Source organism: Apteryx rowi, unplaced genomic scaffold, assembly GCF_003343035.1.
Source record: "Apteryx rowi isolate R43461 unplaced genomic scaffold, aptRow1 scaffold_2, whole genome shotgun sequence".
Classification (NCBI taxonomy): domain Eukaryota; kingdom Metazoa; phylum Chordata; class Aves; order Apterygiformes; family Apterygidae; genus Apteryx; species Apteryx rowi.
The window spans coordinates 5607098-5623450 of NW_020448307.1; the positions used below are offsets into that span (position 1 = coordinate 5607098).

Below are 16353 nucleotides of genomic sequence, written 5' to 3' on the forward strand. Positions count from 1 at the left end.
CTGGAAATGAAGAGGGAAAACTCACTTGCACCTATAAGAGACATTTACAATATAAGATGCAGTTAAATGGTGATTGCTCTAACTAGCAAAATACCTATCTATATATTTTTACTTTGACTCTTGCACATTCTGCTGTTCCAATTTTACCATGTTAGATTTTATTTATATGGGGTGGTGAATGTAACCATTTACTGAGTATTGTATTTTAACCGTACGGCCCAAAAAGGCAGGGCAATTAGTTTTTACAAGCATAGGTGGTTTTAGTTACACCTGTGCTTGGTTACATGCTAAAGTAGATTGGTTTGTACTGCTTCTCTAATATCACTCTTGATAATATCAGAACTCTGTGCTGCCTGAATACTAAAACCAAATAGATTAGAGTGTTTTTATGAGAATTTGTCAAAGACAAATAAAATTTTAAATATCCAGTACAGGCTGCGGTGACTCCTTATTCTGTTAAAACCAGCTACTGATTTCAGCATCCACTCCCCTTTTCTGCTGTCCTTACTACTTGTCCTCTGAGTAGTGATAGCTAAAGCAGCATAAACTAGATGCTGACACTCCCTTAAAACTAAAATACTTCAGGGTTTTTTCCTCTACACGCTGCGCTGTTTAATATGAAGTGTGAAGGCTGCCAGGTTCTCCCTTTCTGCTCCTTTGGCCAAGGAGTGGCTGGGACTTCAACAGCTTGCCTAGAGCCAAGTCGGGTCTATCTGAAGTATTCAAGTAGTTTGCATGCTGCTGTTTGCAACCACATCGCTCAAGAAACCCAAAACCTGATTTTTGCCAAACTCTAACCACCCAATCTCTGCTCTGGGCTGAGGACTCGTGTTAAACTGCAGATGCTAAAGGAAAACTCGCAAAGCTGGAGCTAGCGTGAAGTCGCCTGTGAGCACGCACAGTAACACTGCCGCGAGTCACCAGATTGCAAAAGCATCTTAGAAAGATAGTTTTATTTTTTGCTGCAGCAGAAATAAGGTCTGAACTTCATGCCACCCCACAGCAGCGGCAGGCCTAGCGCGGGCCTGTCCTGAGCGCGGCGACTGCCACGCCACGCAAATACACGCTTAAATGAACATATTCTCTTCTCCCGCCGCCTCGCACAAGGCGAAGGGAACCTCCCAAAGCAGGGAGCTGGCCCAACGCTTAGCCCAGAAGCGATCCAACACTAATTTATCATTTAATCCCCCCTTCCCGGAGGAGCAGCTCTGGGTGCCGGGCGGGAAGCGCGGTCCCGCCACACGCCGGCACTACCGAGCCGCGTTACGGGGCGGAACAGCCTTACTGCCAGAGAGGTCTGAACATCAGCCCCTAGGGAACAATAATAATTAAAAAAGCTCAGGAGACCCACGGAGAGAGGGCGGTGGCTGCAGCCACCCCCCCCCCGGAAATCCCCCCCCCGGGCCGGGCCGGGCCGGGGCGCGGCGGCGCCGCCCGTTGCGATTCAAACGCGGGGCGCGGCGGGAGGCGCCGCCATGGAGCCGCGGCGGCCCCCGCTGGAGCAGCGCCTCAGCGGCGCCGGTGCGGGCGGGCGCGGAGGGAAAGCGGCGCCGGGCGCCCCCCGCGGGGCTGAGGGCTCCTCACCGCCCCCGGGAGCACCCAGGGGCGCCCCCGCTCCCCCCCCCCCGGCTCCTTGCGCGGCTGCGGGGCGCGCTGAACCTGTTTTCTGGCGCTGCGCCACGGCAACGGCGAGCCTCACACGACGCCCGGGGCAGGCCAGGCGCCCTCAGAGCCGCCGCCGAGCCCTCGGGGCCCCCTGAGCCCCCCCGAGTTACTAACGGTTGCGGCAGACTCGGGGCGGGGGCGCGCGGTCTCCCTGGGCCTTTCTCGTTTTCAGGGTCCAACACCCCCATCGCCCCCTTCCCCTTCCTTGCGCAGGTTTAGGCGTTGGGAGGCCGCGTCCCAGCTACAGCAAAGAGCTGGAGCTCAGAACGACCCTGCGGGAGCTGCTCGTCTACATCGTTTTCCTGACAGATCTCTGCATATGTAAGTCTACAACCGAATTAGGTGGCTTCAAACAGCAAGTGACTCGTCTGCAGTCCGGCAATGAACGAGCTATACGTCTTTCACTATATAACAGTGGTCTGAGGGGGGGTGTAGAGTTATTTAATCCTTAACTCCACCTGTCCACCAGCCAGAAGTGTCATTTATAAGTCAAAATTGCTCCACCTGCCTTTTTCTAGTAGCGTGACTCTTAATGATGATTGAAGAAGGGATGACATGTTTAGAAGCCATCGTCATCCCCTTATTTCAGTTTACAAGCATCCACCTTTTCCCCTTCTAGTGACGTTTGGAATGGTGAGCACGGACATGTACTACTTGAACAAAGTTATGTCGCATCTCTTTCTGGAAACCTCTTCCTCTGAGGCAGGTGGGATTACTTTCAGGAGTCTTGGCAGCACAGCTGATTTCTGGAAGGTAAGGCTTGAACTGCGAATGTTTTCTTAGGGCGCAGGCAGGGGAGCAAGATCCTGGTGTTAGTTCAAAGCAGCGCTTTCCCTTGGCTCTCCTAAAATCTGCCTGCTAAATGTTGCACCTCACAGCTGAAAAAAAGCTGAATAACTTCTTAAAGTCATAAAAAAAAAATCCAGGGGACAAATAGTAATATTGATGCTTCTGATGGAGAGCCTGAATAAACCAAGGAAAATTGTATGCTAATTAACTGCTGCATGATATTCTCACTCTTAGGCTTTAACAAAACAGAAAAATTTGGGGCTTACAGTTCTTTTCATTTTCAGTTGTTTAAAAAAAAAAAAAAGGCCATTTTTATAAGCTGTTTGGTGCGGTTTCCCCTGGGCCAGCCAGGGGAACCTGCCATCTTGGTTCACCTGGTATGCTATTAGCTTTCCAACCACATTCAGTGATGGTTGCAAAATGTATATTTCTATTTTTACGACTAGCTGAAGGACTCCCCAGAATTACTGGTGTTGCCCAGCTGACATTGGGAAGCAAAGTTTCCCCTCCTACTTCTCCTTCAAAATGGAAATGCCTGGTTATAACAATTCATTTGGAGGAACTGTATTCCCTCTTATCATTGTGTCTGCTCTGTGGATTATTGCTAGTCCATAAAATAGTGAGCCCTTGCTCTACGATATACATGCTGATGTACTAGAAGCAGTTGTAATACATGATCAGATGGTGCCAAACCACAGGGGCATGTGTTTTAAATAATATTATCTGCAAGTGTAATGCTCTTTATCTGCATCTAAGGAACAGCCAGGAAGGAGGAAATTTTTCCCTTCCTTCAGAAATAAATATTTCTTCATGTAGATTCAGATGACCAAAACACAATCAGAAATATATGTCTCAAAACAGGTCTTCAGAGAGTGTGATTAACAACAGATGGTGTCAGCACAACATCAAACGTTTATGTGTTTAAACATATTTGTTTAAAATTCAACAGAGACATATATTTTCAATGAAACTCCAGTATATGCTCTTGTCTTGAGCTGAACAATCCCGTTACAAGTCTCTGATAGAACTGCATAGGGAACAGAACTGACTCATAGAAAAATGCAGATATACCTTTTAATAAGACAGTGCATCAGCGGTCATTCCTTGTGTCCTAGCTTAAGACTCTCTAGCCATAGGTAACCTGAAAACCCTGTAGAGATTTGTATATGAAAGAGCTGGGTAAAAGTGGTATTCTAATCTTTTTTTGAATCTTTAACCTTGCTGGTATATATAGTTTGCAGAAGGACCCCTCTTGGATGGACTCTACTGGGACAAATGGTATAACAACATGACATTAACCATCCAGAAAAACAGCAGCCATATTTACTATGAGAACTTACTGTTAGGAGTAGCCCAGATTCGCCAGCTAAAAGTACGCAACGGCACCTGTTCCATCTACCCATATTTCCAGACTTTTTTAAAAGAGTGTTACTGTGAATATCGCTATCGAGCTGAAGACAGGTCAGCTTTTGGTCTAAAGAACGGGTCTGAGTAAGTATTCTTCAGATTTTCTTGTGGCTTCTTTTGGATATATATGTATAAGAGATTTTCAAAATTACAATACTTTCAATTGGAACCAGGCATCAAATGCAGAAATGTTTTTGAAAACTCCACTGATAAAACCTAAATAAATCCTTAAGGTTAGTAAGTTAAAGTTAGTAAGAACTGTATATGCAGTGAGCTGAGTTTTTCACTTGTTTACGTTGAGACAAACCATGGATTTGGTTTTGCGCCAACATTATAGACAGGAATTTGGCATGGAAAATTTATAGAGGAGGGACAGGAAGAACTGGAAACAGTGAGCCCAGTTCAGCAAAAGCACATGTTAATGGATCTCTCTCCACTAACATCTCTGGAGAAATGTTCAGTTATACGAGGCCTGAATTTAAATCACATGTTTATAAATCGGTATCATGCTAAAATGCCCTGGAAACAGAGCCAAACAGGCTGCTTCACACATTTCATTTAGCATTGATTTAGCCCTGTGAAAGAGCATGCGAACGTGCCACATTAACAATGAACTGTGCAAACCAGAGATGCTGCATTTACCTATAAAGGTTTTAAGGTAATAAACCATCTAGTCCACTTTGGGCAAACTCAAGATTCATAAGCAATTGCTGTTTTGTGAATGTACTGAATAGCTAAGTAAAATGGAATATTTTAAGGCCATATGTCTTGTGCATACTTGATGTAGAGGAAAGAATTATTTAAAGGTCTGTCTTAAAAAGTTGGTGGTGAATGCAGTAGAACACAAGAACTAGCAAGAAATTTTATATAATAGAAATTAAAGCTTACTTCAGTCCAGTTTCCTTAGGATGAGTGGCTTTGTTTCCCATTTCTGATAGGTGGAAATACGTCTCCGTCTCCTCTTTATCCCCCTGGTACTGGGGATATGTGGGCTTGTACAGCAACGGAGGATTTATATTCACTTTACCTAAGTCAAAGCAGAAGAGCATGGAGAAGCTGGTGTTTCTCAGGCAGAACAGCTGGCTCACTAGAGGAACCAGGGTTGTGTTTATTGACTTCTCTATGTATAACGCTAATGTAAACCTTTTCTGCATAATCAGGTGAGTTCTTACCTTTATTACATGTGAAATCCAATTTACTGAGGCATGGTGCTTCCTTAAGGACACAAGGAAAGGCTGTTCACCTCTGGCGTACACAGTTAGGCAGCAGCTGGCAAGAGAGTAATTCTTTAAAAAATACAGAAATCCAGCTAGTGCAGGGAGCAGACACAGATCCTTCATTTCCAGTCTTTCGAATAGGTGTCTCTGGTCTGTACAGGTGGTTGCTGCTGTCAGTTGGAACTGATTGCACAGCCTTTTGCAAAGTCAAAAATTGGATTATCGGTCCTGTTGTCAGCTAGTGGAGGGAAAAGACAGAGTCTCAAACTCAGGGTATGGCAGAGAATATCTGCTCTCCTGAAACACTGTTTCTTTAAAGACTTTTGACCAAACACTATCACTTGGGTGTCTCAAGAGCTTCTTGTTTTTGTCTCAGCTTTCCCTACCGCATAGTACTTTCTTCATGGGGGACTGAGCTTTACCTTTATAAGAAGATCTTAGAGGTGCAGGAGTTATCAAGTTGCCCATTTTGCATAAGCGTTTGGCCTAACCGGAGTCCCAGTTAGGTATTATTAACATAGTAATAATTCATATTAGAATATTAAGGGCTGAGATGATTTAGAGTAATGGTAACTAACACCAGTCCCCAATTTTTTCCAGGTTGGTGGTAGAGTTCCCTGCCACTGGGGGTGTTCTCACCTCCTCACATATCTACTCCGTGAAGCTCCTCAGATACGTCACGTATTATGATTACTTCCTGGCCTCTTGCGAAATCACCTTTTGCCTCTTTGTCATCACATTCATAATCCAGGCAGCTATAAAAATAGCAAAACTGAAAACAGAATATTTCAGAAGTGTCTGGAACTGGCTGGATATACTGGTGGTGATGGTGAGCTGCCCGTCAACTCTTACCTCTGTGCTTGCCAGCTTAGGGTAGTACTGAATAGCCAGCCAACAAGCCAAAACAGCCCAAATCTTTTCCTGGTTAGAGTCAGTCACCCACTGTAGTACACTGAAGAAACCGTACGGCCCACTGGGGTTCACAACACCTGAACACTTCCTGCCTTGCTGTCAGCTTGCTGTGGGGCTCCATGTCCTTTCCATCCTTTGTCCATCTTTTATGTTTTAACTGTATTCCTTGCAGAGCTGGGAGGCACAAGCACAGAACAGGGTTACCATAGTAAAATTAGAATGTATGCAGTATATTACATAGTACAAATCCAACATTAGCATAGTACAATTACAAATAATTTGGCCAATAAAGTATCCTATAAAAAGTTTATGACCAAACATCTAATAAGCTCAGGTTCTTGAAATCTAATCAAGGGCTTACTGAAATCAATAAAGTCTTTCCTGTGCAAAATGACGAATCTGAAGAGAGGGAGGTAACTAAACTTTAGTTTCACTGGCTTCTGCTTTCCTTCAGATATCTATCCTTGCCATTGCTTTCAATATCTACCGCACTGTAGAAGTGTCCCTGTTAATGGAAGAGCTGCTGTCTAATTCTTCTGTGTATCCAGACTTTTACTTCCTTGCATCCTGGCAAGTCCATTACAACAACATGATTGCCGTCAATGTCTTCTTTGCTTGGATAAAGGTATAGGCTCTTACTCGCTTTTATTGTACTCGAGAATCATAGTGTTTTTAAGCATATTATAAATATTTGCTCTTACCTTTCCATGGGTGGACTGCAAAGGCTGGCCTAAAAGGGGGAATTTTGTTTATAAGATTCCAGAAGAGTTTAAAATTATCTCCTTGTTTAGGGAATTCTCATAAACATGGGTCACAAATTCCACACCTGTCTAAAAAATAATTTTGCATGTTGTCAGCTGTCTCCTTTGGAACAGCTGGGAAATAACCGTGCCCAAACAGCCTCCTCAAACTCCGTCTTTTCCTAGACCCCTATTACCCCAGTCACAGCCTGACCTATACAGATGGCATAGTTTTAATAGGTGAAGCTATTCATAGCTCTCATAGCTAAGAGCTATGAAAACACTAGCTGGTTTTTAACTGCAGAGGAAGCCAAAATGTGCCTGAACTTGATTCCAAAATGGCTTTGTGGCAGGACCCCTTTAGTTTCATTCTTACTTGCAAATGGATTTGCTGGTCTCAGGACAGAGCAGCCAGCTTCTCTAAGATAAAAGGCTACTTTTATTCCTAACCGGGTGCTCTGGGGCCAAACCAGTCCTGCATGTTTGCATGCCACTACTTCTAGTCTACCAAACCCTGCAGACCCTGACTGAGGTCTGCATCCCTTCCCCTGCGCCCAGCACACAAGCAGCGTCTCCAGTTTGGTTTGTACTTCAGTACTCCCAGGCGCTGGATGAAACTGCCTTCTCTGCCGAGTCCCAGGCTGCTTACGGGCCCTCTCTCCTAAGGCATTGGTAAAGCACCCAGCACAAAGCAGCTGGAAAACAGAAGGGGAGATGTTCATATCCACCAGAAGAGATCCCTCTTTAGATCAAACCCCGCATACTTAAACATACTCCATCTCTGCTCTCTGGGTCATGTCCTTTTAAAATAAACAGGCTTTTGGCCTTCCTCCACCTCCCAAGCCAAGGGTGTATGAAGAAGCAGTTTGGGAGCACTGGCTGTTGACCAGTTCGGTTACAGCCTTCCTTGTTATGTCCCTTCTTTGCGCTGGCTGCCCATTCCCTCGCATTGTCCCCCCGTAAACTGGTTACTATTAATGTAGTAGCACAACTGTGTTCCTAATTAACAACTGTCATGGAACAAGGACAGTGCGATTTTGTTCAGGCCTTGTTTTAGATTCAAATTAAAAGAGACAGCTCCTTACCAACTCAGCCCCGCGGGGAATCCTCAGATGCAGGAGGGTGGTATGTCTTGCACATCTCCTTGACCAGAGGTCCACATCTGCCAGAGCAGATCACGCATCCCAGCACCAGGTAGGACCTGTTCACACACGATTAGCTTCAGCAATTAAACATATTCACTCTGCAGAATGCTCCTCTTCCCCAGGAACACACTCAGGCCTAGTGCTCCTTACAGATTCATACCACTAACATATCTGGGCACACAACTTACTTCCAGATAAGATTTAACCTGTAAATTATGATTACAGATAACATTCCAGAAATTCTGTTAAGAAGAGACAGTATATTTTGATCTCCCAGTAACAATTATGTCTTTTCTCTTGCAGATATTTAAATACATAAGGTTTAACAAAACCATGACTCAGCTGTCCTCCACTTTATCCCGCTGTGCCAAGGACATCATTGGATTTGCCATCATGTTCTTTATCATTTTTTTTGCATATGCACAGTTAGGCTATCTGGTCTTCGGGTCACAAGTTGATGAGTTTTCCACGTTTCAAAACTGCATGTATGCAACTTTCTAAACCTTTTGGTACAGACCCCACTTGCTTCAGGTCCAAACAGTCTCACCTAAGCAGAACTTAGAGTACAAGCCTCCAACTCCTTAAGCCCATTTTACAGAGTGAAACCATCTTTGTTGGCCCTAGAAGCTGTTTACCAAAGCCATCATATGCGCGGAAGACACAACATATACAGTAAACAGCTCAGAGAGGCAAATCTCAGGAGTAGTTCACCCAAGGGACATCACTGTCCCCCCCAGACTCTCAACACAACTTTGCAGGACAGAGCGTGTAACCAGAGCCCTGGGCAATCTGGTAGGCCTGCGCGAGGGCTGTTCTGTTTTGCCTCTTGGAAAGCAGGAGCTTGAAACTACCAAGCAGACCTGCTGCTGGGTGTGCGATACAGCTCCCTGCATGCAAACAACAGTGGAAACTGCTTGGGAGACCCAAGTGGCTCTGAGCAGAGGCTTGCATGCAGGAATTACAGCTCTTTCAAAGAAACATTCAGCTGCACAGCTGAGATTCCCCAAACCCCATCTGCAGGCCATGTTACTTTTTTCCCCAAAAATTTTTCAGCCACTCACTGTAGCAACAGCATCAGATCAGTTCCAGCTGGCACTTGGAATTGGGTTTGATGATCCCTGCACCTTGTAGCAACTCTAGCCCGTTACCCTGGTGTGCTCTCTGTTCTGGTCTATGACTGTTTCACAGAAAAGCTGCTAAGAAGTCACTTAGAAGAATGGACTTGACTCTGCATTTAGCACAATCTTGGCACTGCTTTTCTCCCTGCACCTTCTCTCTGGGTCTTGCTCTGTATGGCAGGTGCAAACCTATGAATGGAGTTAGGCAGCATTTGTCCTGGGCTTTCCTAACACCAATTTCAATGTTTTTAGCTGTTTCATCAAACTGCAGCTCTGTCCATTCCACCTGGATAAGTCTAGAGCTCAATACAGTATGTCAAAAATTTAGAGAGATTTCTTTAATTTACCAGATTGACAGCAGCTTTTTAATGTAAAATTAATGCACTCTTAAAGCATAAAATTATCTCTCATTTTGGATCCACTTGGATGTGACATAGTTCTAAGATGCTGCTATACAAAGGAATAAAGAAATGCATATTTGCCTTACTTAGGAATAAAATCCCCAACACAGGGACCTATGTCATTACCTTCTGTACTAACAGATGATGTGGGATCCTGGAGCTAGAACAAAAGGGAAATAATTTAAAAAAAGTTAAATACCAAGCAGTTTATCCAAAATGAAAGTATCTTCTGTTCTTCTATAAGACATTTTAAAAATCCTTTGCAATTTCAAATTCTCATACATATACTGAATGCCCAATTTACAATGGTATGCTGGTTTACCTGTTGACTTCAGTGACTAAGGTAACAGTGAATCAGTCTCTTTCAATTGTATTCAGTCTGTTTCCTTGTTTTGTAGTGCTTAAAATACTGCTCTGTAAGAGAAGCCTAACAGTCATGTCATTCTCGTCTTTTTACTCCCAGCTTTACGCAGTTTCGTATTATACTGGGAGATTTTAATTTTGCAACTATAGAAGAAGCAAACAGTATCCTCGGGCCTATTTACTTCATCACATTCGTGTTCTGTGTGTTCTTCGTGTTGCTGGTAGGTGTCGTCTTAACACACACTTACACTTTTGCATAAGCGGCAGAGACGTACTGCTACCTTCTGTCGTATAGTGCCCTGAGGAAGTGTTTCTCCCATGAGAAGAAAGTTGTGCCTGTAACACTGGCTTGCCCAGGCTGCTCCTCAGTGCACCTGGGCGGACAGACAGCCTGAGCTCTTTTGCACAAGTTCGCAGCTGGCACAAAGTGACCCAGGCCAGAAGTTATACAGCAGCATTGGAGTGGTGCTGTATCCAAGGTAGTCTGACCCTCCGGCATACCAGCGCCAGGTTAATCCAGTTCCCAGCTTTCCCTTCCTCCAGACAGCCACAAAAGTGGCTCTTGCACCATGGAACAAGGTTGTTGCACCTTGCACTCTCCTGCAGCACCCATTTCTCCAGATTTTCATTTCTAAAAACTTAACTGGGAGCTCTTAAAAACTGCACAATTTCAGCCTTGTCAGGTAGGGAGGTTAAAATGAGACTTGGGTGGGACTCTAAGTGCAGGTATGCGTGACTGTTTGGATTGGTGTTTTCGTTAGTTACTTCAGATTGAAACACCATCTGGAAAAGGTGCGTGTGCATGACCCGAGGGCTGTCACCCCCAAGAAAAATGGATCTTTCAGTTGGTACTGCAGAGAGGAAATAACCAAGCGTTTCCTCCCCAGAAAAATCCCCTAAAACCCCAAGATTAACAAAGAATTTAACCACATCTGGAAACGTCTGCACCCAGCAAAGCTCTTCAGTTCCATTAGTCACATGCCCTAGCATAAAACAGCCCCAAATATAATCATAGATCCAGCATAATACAAATACGATTTGCAGAGAAAATATCTAACTGCATCTTTCCTGTGCAGAACATGTTTTTGGCTATTATAAATGACACCTATTCAGAAGTCAAAGCAGATTTCGCACTGATACCGAGTCAAGAATTTGTGATCAGTGACCTTATTAGACAGGTAAGTACCTGCTTCTGTAACTACCTCCTTTAATTCAAGATAGGAGGAATCCTATTGCTATATCACTAGTGACAAGCCTTAAATTAGCTAGGGCCATAACAGTTTAAGAACACCCAATGTTTGATTTTTTCCTTTAAATAAACTTATGACAAATGTAGAGACATCCTTCTGTCAAGCCCATAGGAACTCATAATGGGCATTAATGGTTTAAGTAGCATAGGAATTCTGGATGCAAGGAGCCTACCTTTATCTCACCTCTTTTAAAAGCAATAGCCTGGTTTGTGATATATCCTCGCATCGACTTTTCTTTAGAGTTTACCACTGCTGTACTTCCAAACTGAAAAAGTAAAGAACACTGCACACAAGTTTAGGGATATTGCCAGCATGATTGAAACAAAGGGGCCCCACACCAAAGGGGTACCTTTGGCTTCATTTTAGGGATATAATCCAGGGTTACATGTACTGCTATGGAAAGGGTAACGGTCTGCTTGCACTGGGGTAGCTATGAGAGAAGAAGGGCAGGGAAAGGGGATCACCACACTGCTCGAGTCAGGGCAGCTGATGTAGGTTTTTAAACACAGACCAAGGGCAAAGTGTAGCTGGAGAGGAAATTAGAGGATGACAGAGACAGCCAGTAGTTATACAGCTTTTAGAATTTTATTACCAGTATAGCTTAATTTTTATTCTGTCTTTAGTCTGGATTTTTCAGCCTTGCCTCTTCAGTTAAAGGCTTGGAAAATTCCAAAATAGGCCTCTAAGAAATCTGGGAAGACTAAACAAGTAGAACTGTCTATCCTTAAAATCCCGCCAAGTTCAGGCCATTTTTATGTGTCCAAAAGGAACACAATTGGGGGAACAAACCTTTCCCTAGCTTTTCAATTCTGCTTGAAATTACGACCTCCTCCTTTCCTGCCAAACGCTCATGCCGGAGAGGCGGCATGTAGCTCTGTTGCTGGGACAAGTCAGCACCTCCACCCAGAGATCAGACTTTCACTGGGGAATACAGCATCACCAGTGAGATAAATGTGGGACTTGAGACACCTGTATGTTCAGACTGTGTTTTTGCAGGGCTGCCTACATTGACGACTCTGTAGAGGAGAGCTGGCAGCCTTATCTGCTTGAAATTTTTCTGTAGGTTTACATGCATTACACAGACACAAGTTACATTGCTTCTGCACAGCACAGCTTTCGCCAGGGAAGGGGGATGGGAGTCCCTGGCCAGCAACAGTACAGCTTAGGTTCCCCTACCCAAGCTCAGCCCCTTGCTAATCCTGAACTACTTGCAAGACTAAATGCCAGAAAAAAATCAAAGTCCTTACTGGATTTGCTCAGATATTACCTTCAAGGATTTCATGACCTATTTGAGCTAGAGCGGAGTAACTTCGCTGAGCTGAACAAATGGAAGCCAAGAAGGCGGTAAGACTGGTGGGAATTGTGCTTCATTGCCAAGGCATCGTGCTGACAGTCTGCTCCTCGCCTTCAAGTCGCTGTTTGTGCAGACGTGTCTCTGGTTAAACACACGACTCGCTTAACATGCTCTACTTTCCTTGTCTATGTTCAATAAGGCCCTTGTCAAGCTCAAGTTGAAGAAATCAGAGACCGATATAAATCCAGAAGAAAAGAGCCTGGGGAGTGAGAAAAGGTAGGAACTCAGCGCAGGCTTCAGAGTTTGCTGTTACTCCCTGCATTGGGCACACACCTATTCTCACAGGATTTCTGTTTGTGTGAATGACAAGCACTGAATTTTCAGCCACTACAAGAAAAGATATTCCCAGGCTTTCCAAAGAGAGCACTGCTGAGGCAAAGGTAGGCTTTATTCTTTCCTGTTCTTAGAAATTGCTGATTATATTTCAAAAGTTAAGTAATACAAAAGGAGTCACAGTTGTACCTACCCTTACTTACAAAAACTATTTCTCCACAGAATACTATTTTTAACATCACAGGAATAGCATTCAAGCTAGACCTAAAAAATAATCAATCACTAACTATATCCCAAAGTTCAAATGAAAGGTTGTCCAGGCTCTGTTCAGACGAGGTCATACAATATGAGAGCAGAACTGGCAGCAGGTTGAGGTCAATGTGTTTTAGCAGTGATATAAAGTTGTGAACTGGACATTTGCCCAAATGTTAAATTAAAATAGATGTATGGAAAACAAAAAATGTTTTAAAGCAGCCTTTTGGGTCTTAAGACCCATTTGCAGCAGGGACAAAAATTACTGTAACTTTTTTTTTTCTAAACAAAAGGAAAGTTCCTAGCAGACCTTGGTAACCCCATAACCTGAGCTAACCCAGTGAAATACTTCTGAAACATCTAAAAAAAGTGCTTGTACAACAAGGGAGGAAAAAGTCTCATAGGTAGCTATAAGCACTACTCCACACAGAACGTTTGCAATCTCTCTCAGCTCTGAAGAGAAACATTTATTCTTGCATCCTTTCTTTTTGGAAGGACCAGAAGTAAAATGTACTTTCAGATGGAGAAGACAGTATGTTTTTCCCCATGTCTTTCTGCGTGAGAGTGTAGCAGGTGTCCAAGTAAGCCATAGTGACTTTTTCTGTGTTGCTTTTTGGTTTTGTTTTTTTTTCTAATCCCTCTGGTGGTGAGTAGAGCTACCCAAAGTTGTCACAGGTACAGAAACGGAAAGAGAATATTCGTCAGAAGCATCCATCCACAGAGGACTTTGGCTCTGTCACTTCTGAGAGCTCCATCTCCCCTGAAGAATTTCAGCAGTAAGTGTCAGAGTTTGTTCTTGCACTCCTCTCCCCAACCAGGGTGGCTGCAGACTGCAGCAGCCCTGACTTGGGTTACCCAAAGCATTATAGAGAGACAGCTTGAGACACAGGAGATGAAGAGTCAGAAATTACAAAGTCAGTAATTTTAAGAGATTATTTTAAGTGCTTTTATACTGTCTGACAGTGACTGCCCTGAGAGAGAGAAGGTGGAAGCAGGAGAGACTGGTTAGTAGAGCAGCTTGCAAGGACATTAGTCAAAAAATGAGGTGGGACTGGAATTTGAAAATATTTCCACTCTTCCAGAACATCCCCTTGTGCCTGCCCACAGAGGCAGAGAGACTGTGAAACCTTTAGGCTTGTGAAGGGGTATTTCAGGACTAGACCCTTGGGAACTGTCGCAGTTCAAATGAGCAAACAGGAAGGCCTACAAATAGAAGTTTAAGGGGAGCCCTATCTCAAGGATTTGTTGCTGTATTTTTGTGTCCTAGGCTTTTCAGGTATACAGCTGAGTTGGAAAAGAAATTAGATGACGTTAACAGAAAACTCGGTAGAATTATGAAAAAAAAGTAACAGTCGAAGGTCACTTCGGACCAGGTCACAAGGTAAAATGGATGAGCTCATCTGGCGACAGAGGTGGCATTATTCTTCACGCAATTGAAATTTGAAGTCAAGAAAAAGCAGTTCTCCCCTAATCTTTTCTATTTCTGGATAAGAGAAGAGGGAACCTCAATAAAAGCATACAATTGTTGCTTCACAATCTTTTCCGTGCGAGTTTCAGCTCTGACAAAAACTCACCGCCTTTGCCAGAGTTCTGGGTAGGAATCTCCACAGACGCCAAATGACATTTACTCTGCGGCCTCATTTTGGGAGCACTGATACAGCTGCTCTTGGGATCAAGAGAGCAGGTCACGAGCAACGGCAGCTTCCTGGGCCTGCTCTGTTCACTTCTCTCAATTTCTGGCCCAGTCTGGCTCAGTGCACTCCTCGGTTACTAACGAGAGTCCAGAACATGGTTCGTTAGCCCAGACTTCTCCAGATTGAGTTTTTTTGGTAGTGCATCTGCTGCCAGTGCTAATGGTTATTTTTCAACAATTCTTGTTCTGTTCTTTGCAAAACAAGTTACTTGCACCTTCAGGAAAAAAAATAAAATCTGAGTCCTCTTTCTAGATTTTTTTTTTTTTTTTCCATCCAGGCCTTAATAACTGGAACCACTAGAGGGCAGTTTGCTTCACCGCTGCACCAACATGAATGCTGAGAACATGCCCTTTTTATTCCTAAATCCATTTATACCCATTTCCCTAGAGACGCTAGACATTCCTGGGGTCAGGAGGGTTTTGTGTGTCAGGTACGCAAGGGGGGCAGAGCAGCACACGCTTCTTTGCTCTGCCACTCCCCAAACCTAAGTTTTCATCTCTGCCAGCGCAGTACCAGTCATACATGGACTGCTTAGCCACAAGGCTTTAGATTGTATGGTTTTAAAGAATAAACACCCTTTCAAAACATGTAAGGATTGACAGTAAGGATGATCTTTACTTTGTAGGCCAGCTATTTTGCTAGAACAAAGGCCCTCACACAGCACATGGGTCTCCCCCACTGCCACATTTATTCCTGGAAACAACAGAAGATAAACTAGGTGTTATGTCCAGGCCAGAAACAATCTGCTCATATGCAGCCATTAATATTTGTTCTTTGCTGCAGCTGAGATACAGGAAGAAATAAAACACGGGTCCAAATGCTGTCTGTGCACACCAGGAGGAAACACAGGGCTGTCACCAGCTGCAACACCCAGCCTGCACCCCGCGGTCTCTGCCCCAGGGAAGTCCTGCTGCTGTACATCTCGGCACATGACACAACCCCCAGCCTCCAAAGTATTCTGAAGCAGGTATAAACCCTAGAAGGATTTATAATACTACAAAGCCTTATTTGTGTCCTGCGGAGTACTGTCAAGGTACTGCATGGGCTCCAGTCTCTCTCAGTCTAATCACACTGTGCAGGAGCTGTATCAAGGAGAAAAGAGTAGGGAGGCGTTTGAAGAGACCCACAGAGAGAACCTGCTACCTGTGCTCAGTGATTTGGTACTTTGGCCTCCTGGCCAAACAGACATCCCCTCACTTCTGAGAGGGACCAGTTTAAAATAAAGCTACCTCTTGCCTTCTGTTTCAAAGGGTTCTCATCGCTATGCAGTATCCCAGGACACTTAGTCCACAAAACCTAGATCACAGATTCTCTCTTTATCTTAATTCCTAAATAGCCTAACATGCAGGAAAGCAGAGGTATTGTCCATAACATCTTTTCTTCCCCGAGCAACCCTTCTGATACAAAGATGTCTTGAAACTTTTAGCCACAGCTACTTACCCAGAACTTTGTGGAAGAGCTTCCAAGCACTTCTGATCCTTGCTCTATTCTTCCAGACCGCAGGAGACCCTCTCTATAGCCTGTCTCACTTTTCCTGGCAAGACCCTAGCCCTGCACTCAAATAGCAGCCCAGGAAAACCTCTTTAAGGAGGTAGAACTTGGAATACTATAGGTTTGTGCTGTCTCAGGTTCTTAGGCAAGAAACATCCTTGAATTTTTGCTCCCCTCCCCCCAACTGTTTCTCATCCATTTTTGTTAACCATCTTCAACTCTGGGTAGTTTTCCTTCATTAAAGTGTCTTTCTTCACTGTTTTAGAACACATGGATTTTAAG

The 16353-nt window shown here is 44.1% G+C and overlaps 1 protein-coding gene and 1 long non-coding RNA gene across 2 annotated transcripts; one reads left to right on the forward strand and one right to left on the reverse strand.

Moving 5' to 3' along the window:
• Nucleotides 1-1475: 1475 nt before the first annotated feature.
• On the forward strand, nt 1476-14782 carry PKD2L2 (polycystin 2 like 2, transient receptor potential cation channel). The gene is made up of 14 exons (XM_026063538.1): nt 1476-1531; nt 1838-1986; nt 2285-2418; nt 3689-3945; nt 4800-5021; nt 5679-5907; nt 6445-6615; nt 8179-8360; nt 9858-9978; nt 10834-10935; nt 12489-12577; nt 12672-12741; nt 13541-13662; nt 14154-14782. The coding sequence occupies exons 1-14, from the start codon at nt 1476-1478 to the stop codon at nt 14233-14235; spliced, it is 1986 nt and encodes a 661-aa protein (XP_025919323.1). The 3' UTR covers nt 14236-14782.
• LOC112964768 lies at nt 6722-7906 on the reverse strand. Its single transcript, XR_003253074.1, has 3 exons — nt 7816-7906; nt 7321-7425; nt 6722-6820 (listed from the first exon to the last, which is right to left on the reverse strand). It is a non-coding gene; the product is annotated as an uncharacterized LOC112964768 (long non-coding RNA).
• Nucleotides 14783-16353: the final 1571 nt, after the last annotated feature.

Coding starts and splice junctions, on each gene's coding strand:
- PKD2L2 (XM_026063538.1), top strand. CDS start 1,476: ATGGAGCCGCGGCGGCCCCCGCTGGAGCAGCGCCTCAGCGGCGCCGGT. Junction 5,022..5,678: donor AACCTTTTCTGCATAATCAG/GTGAGTTCTTAC, acceptor AATTTTTTCCAG/GTTGGTGGTAGAGTTCCCTG. Junction 12,742..13,540: donor AGAGCACTGCTGAGGCAAAG/GTAGGCTTTATT, acceptor GGTGGTGAGTAG/AGCTACCCAAAGTTGTCACA.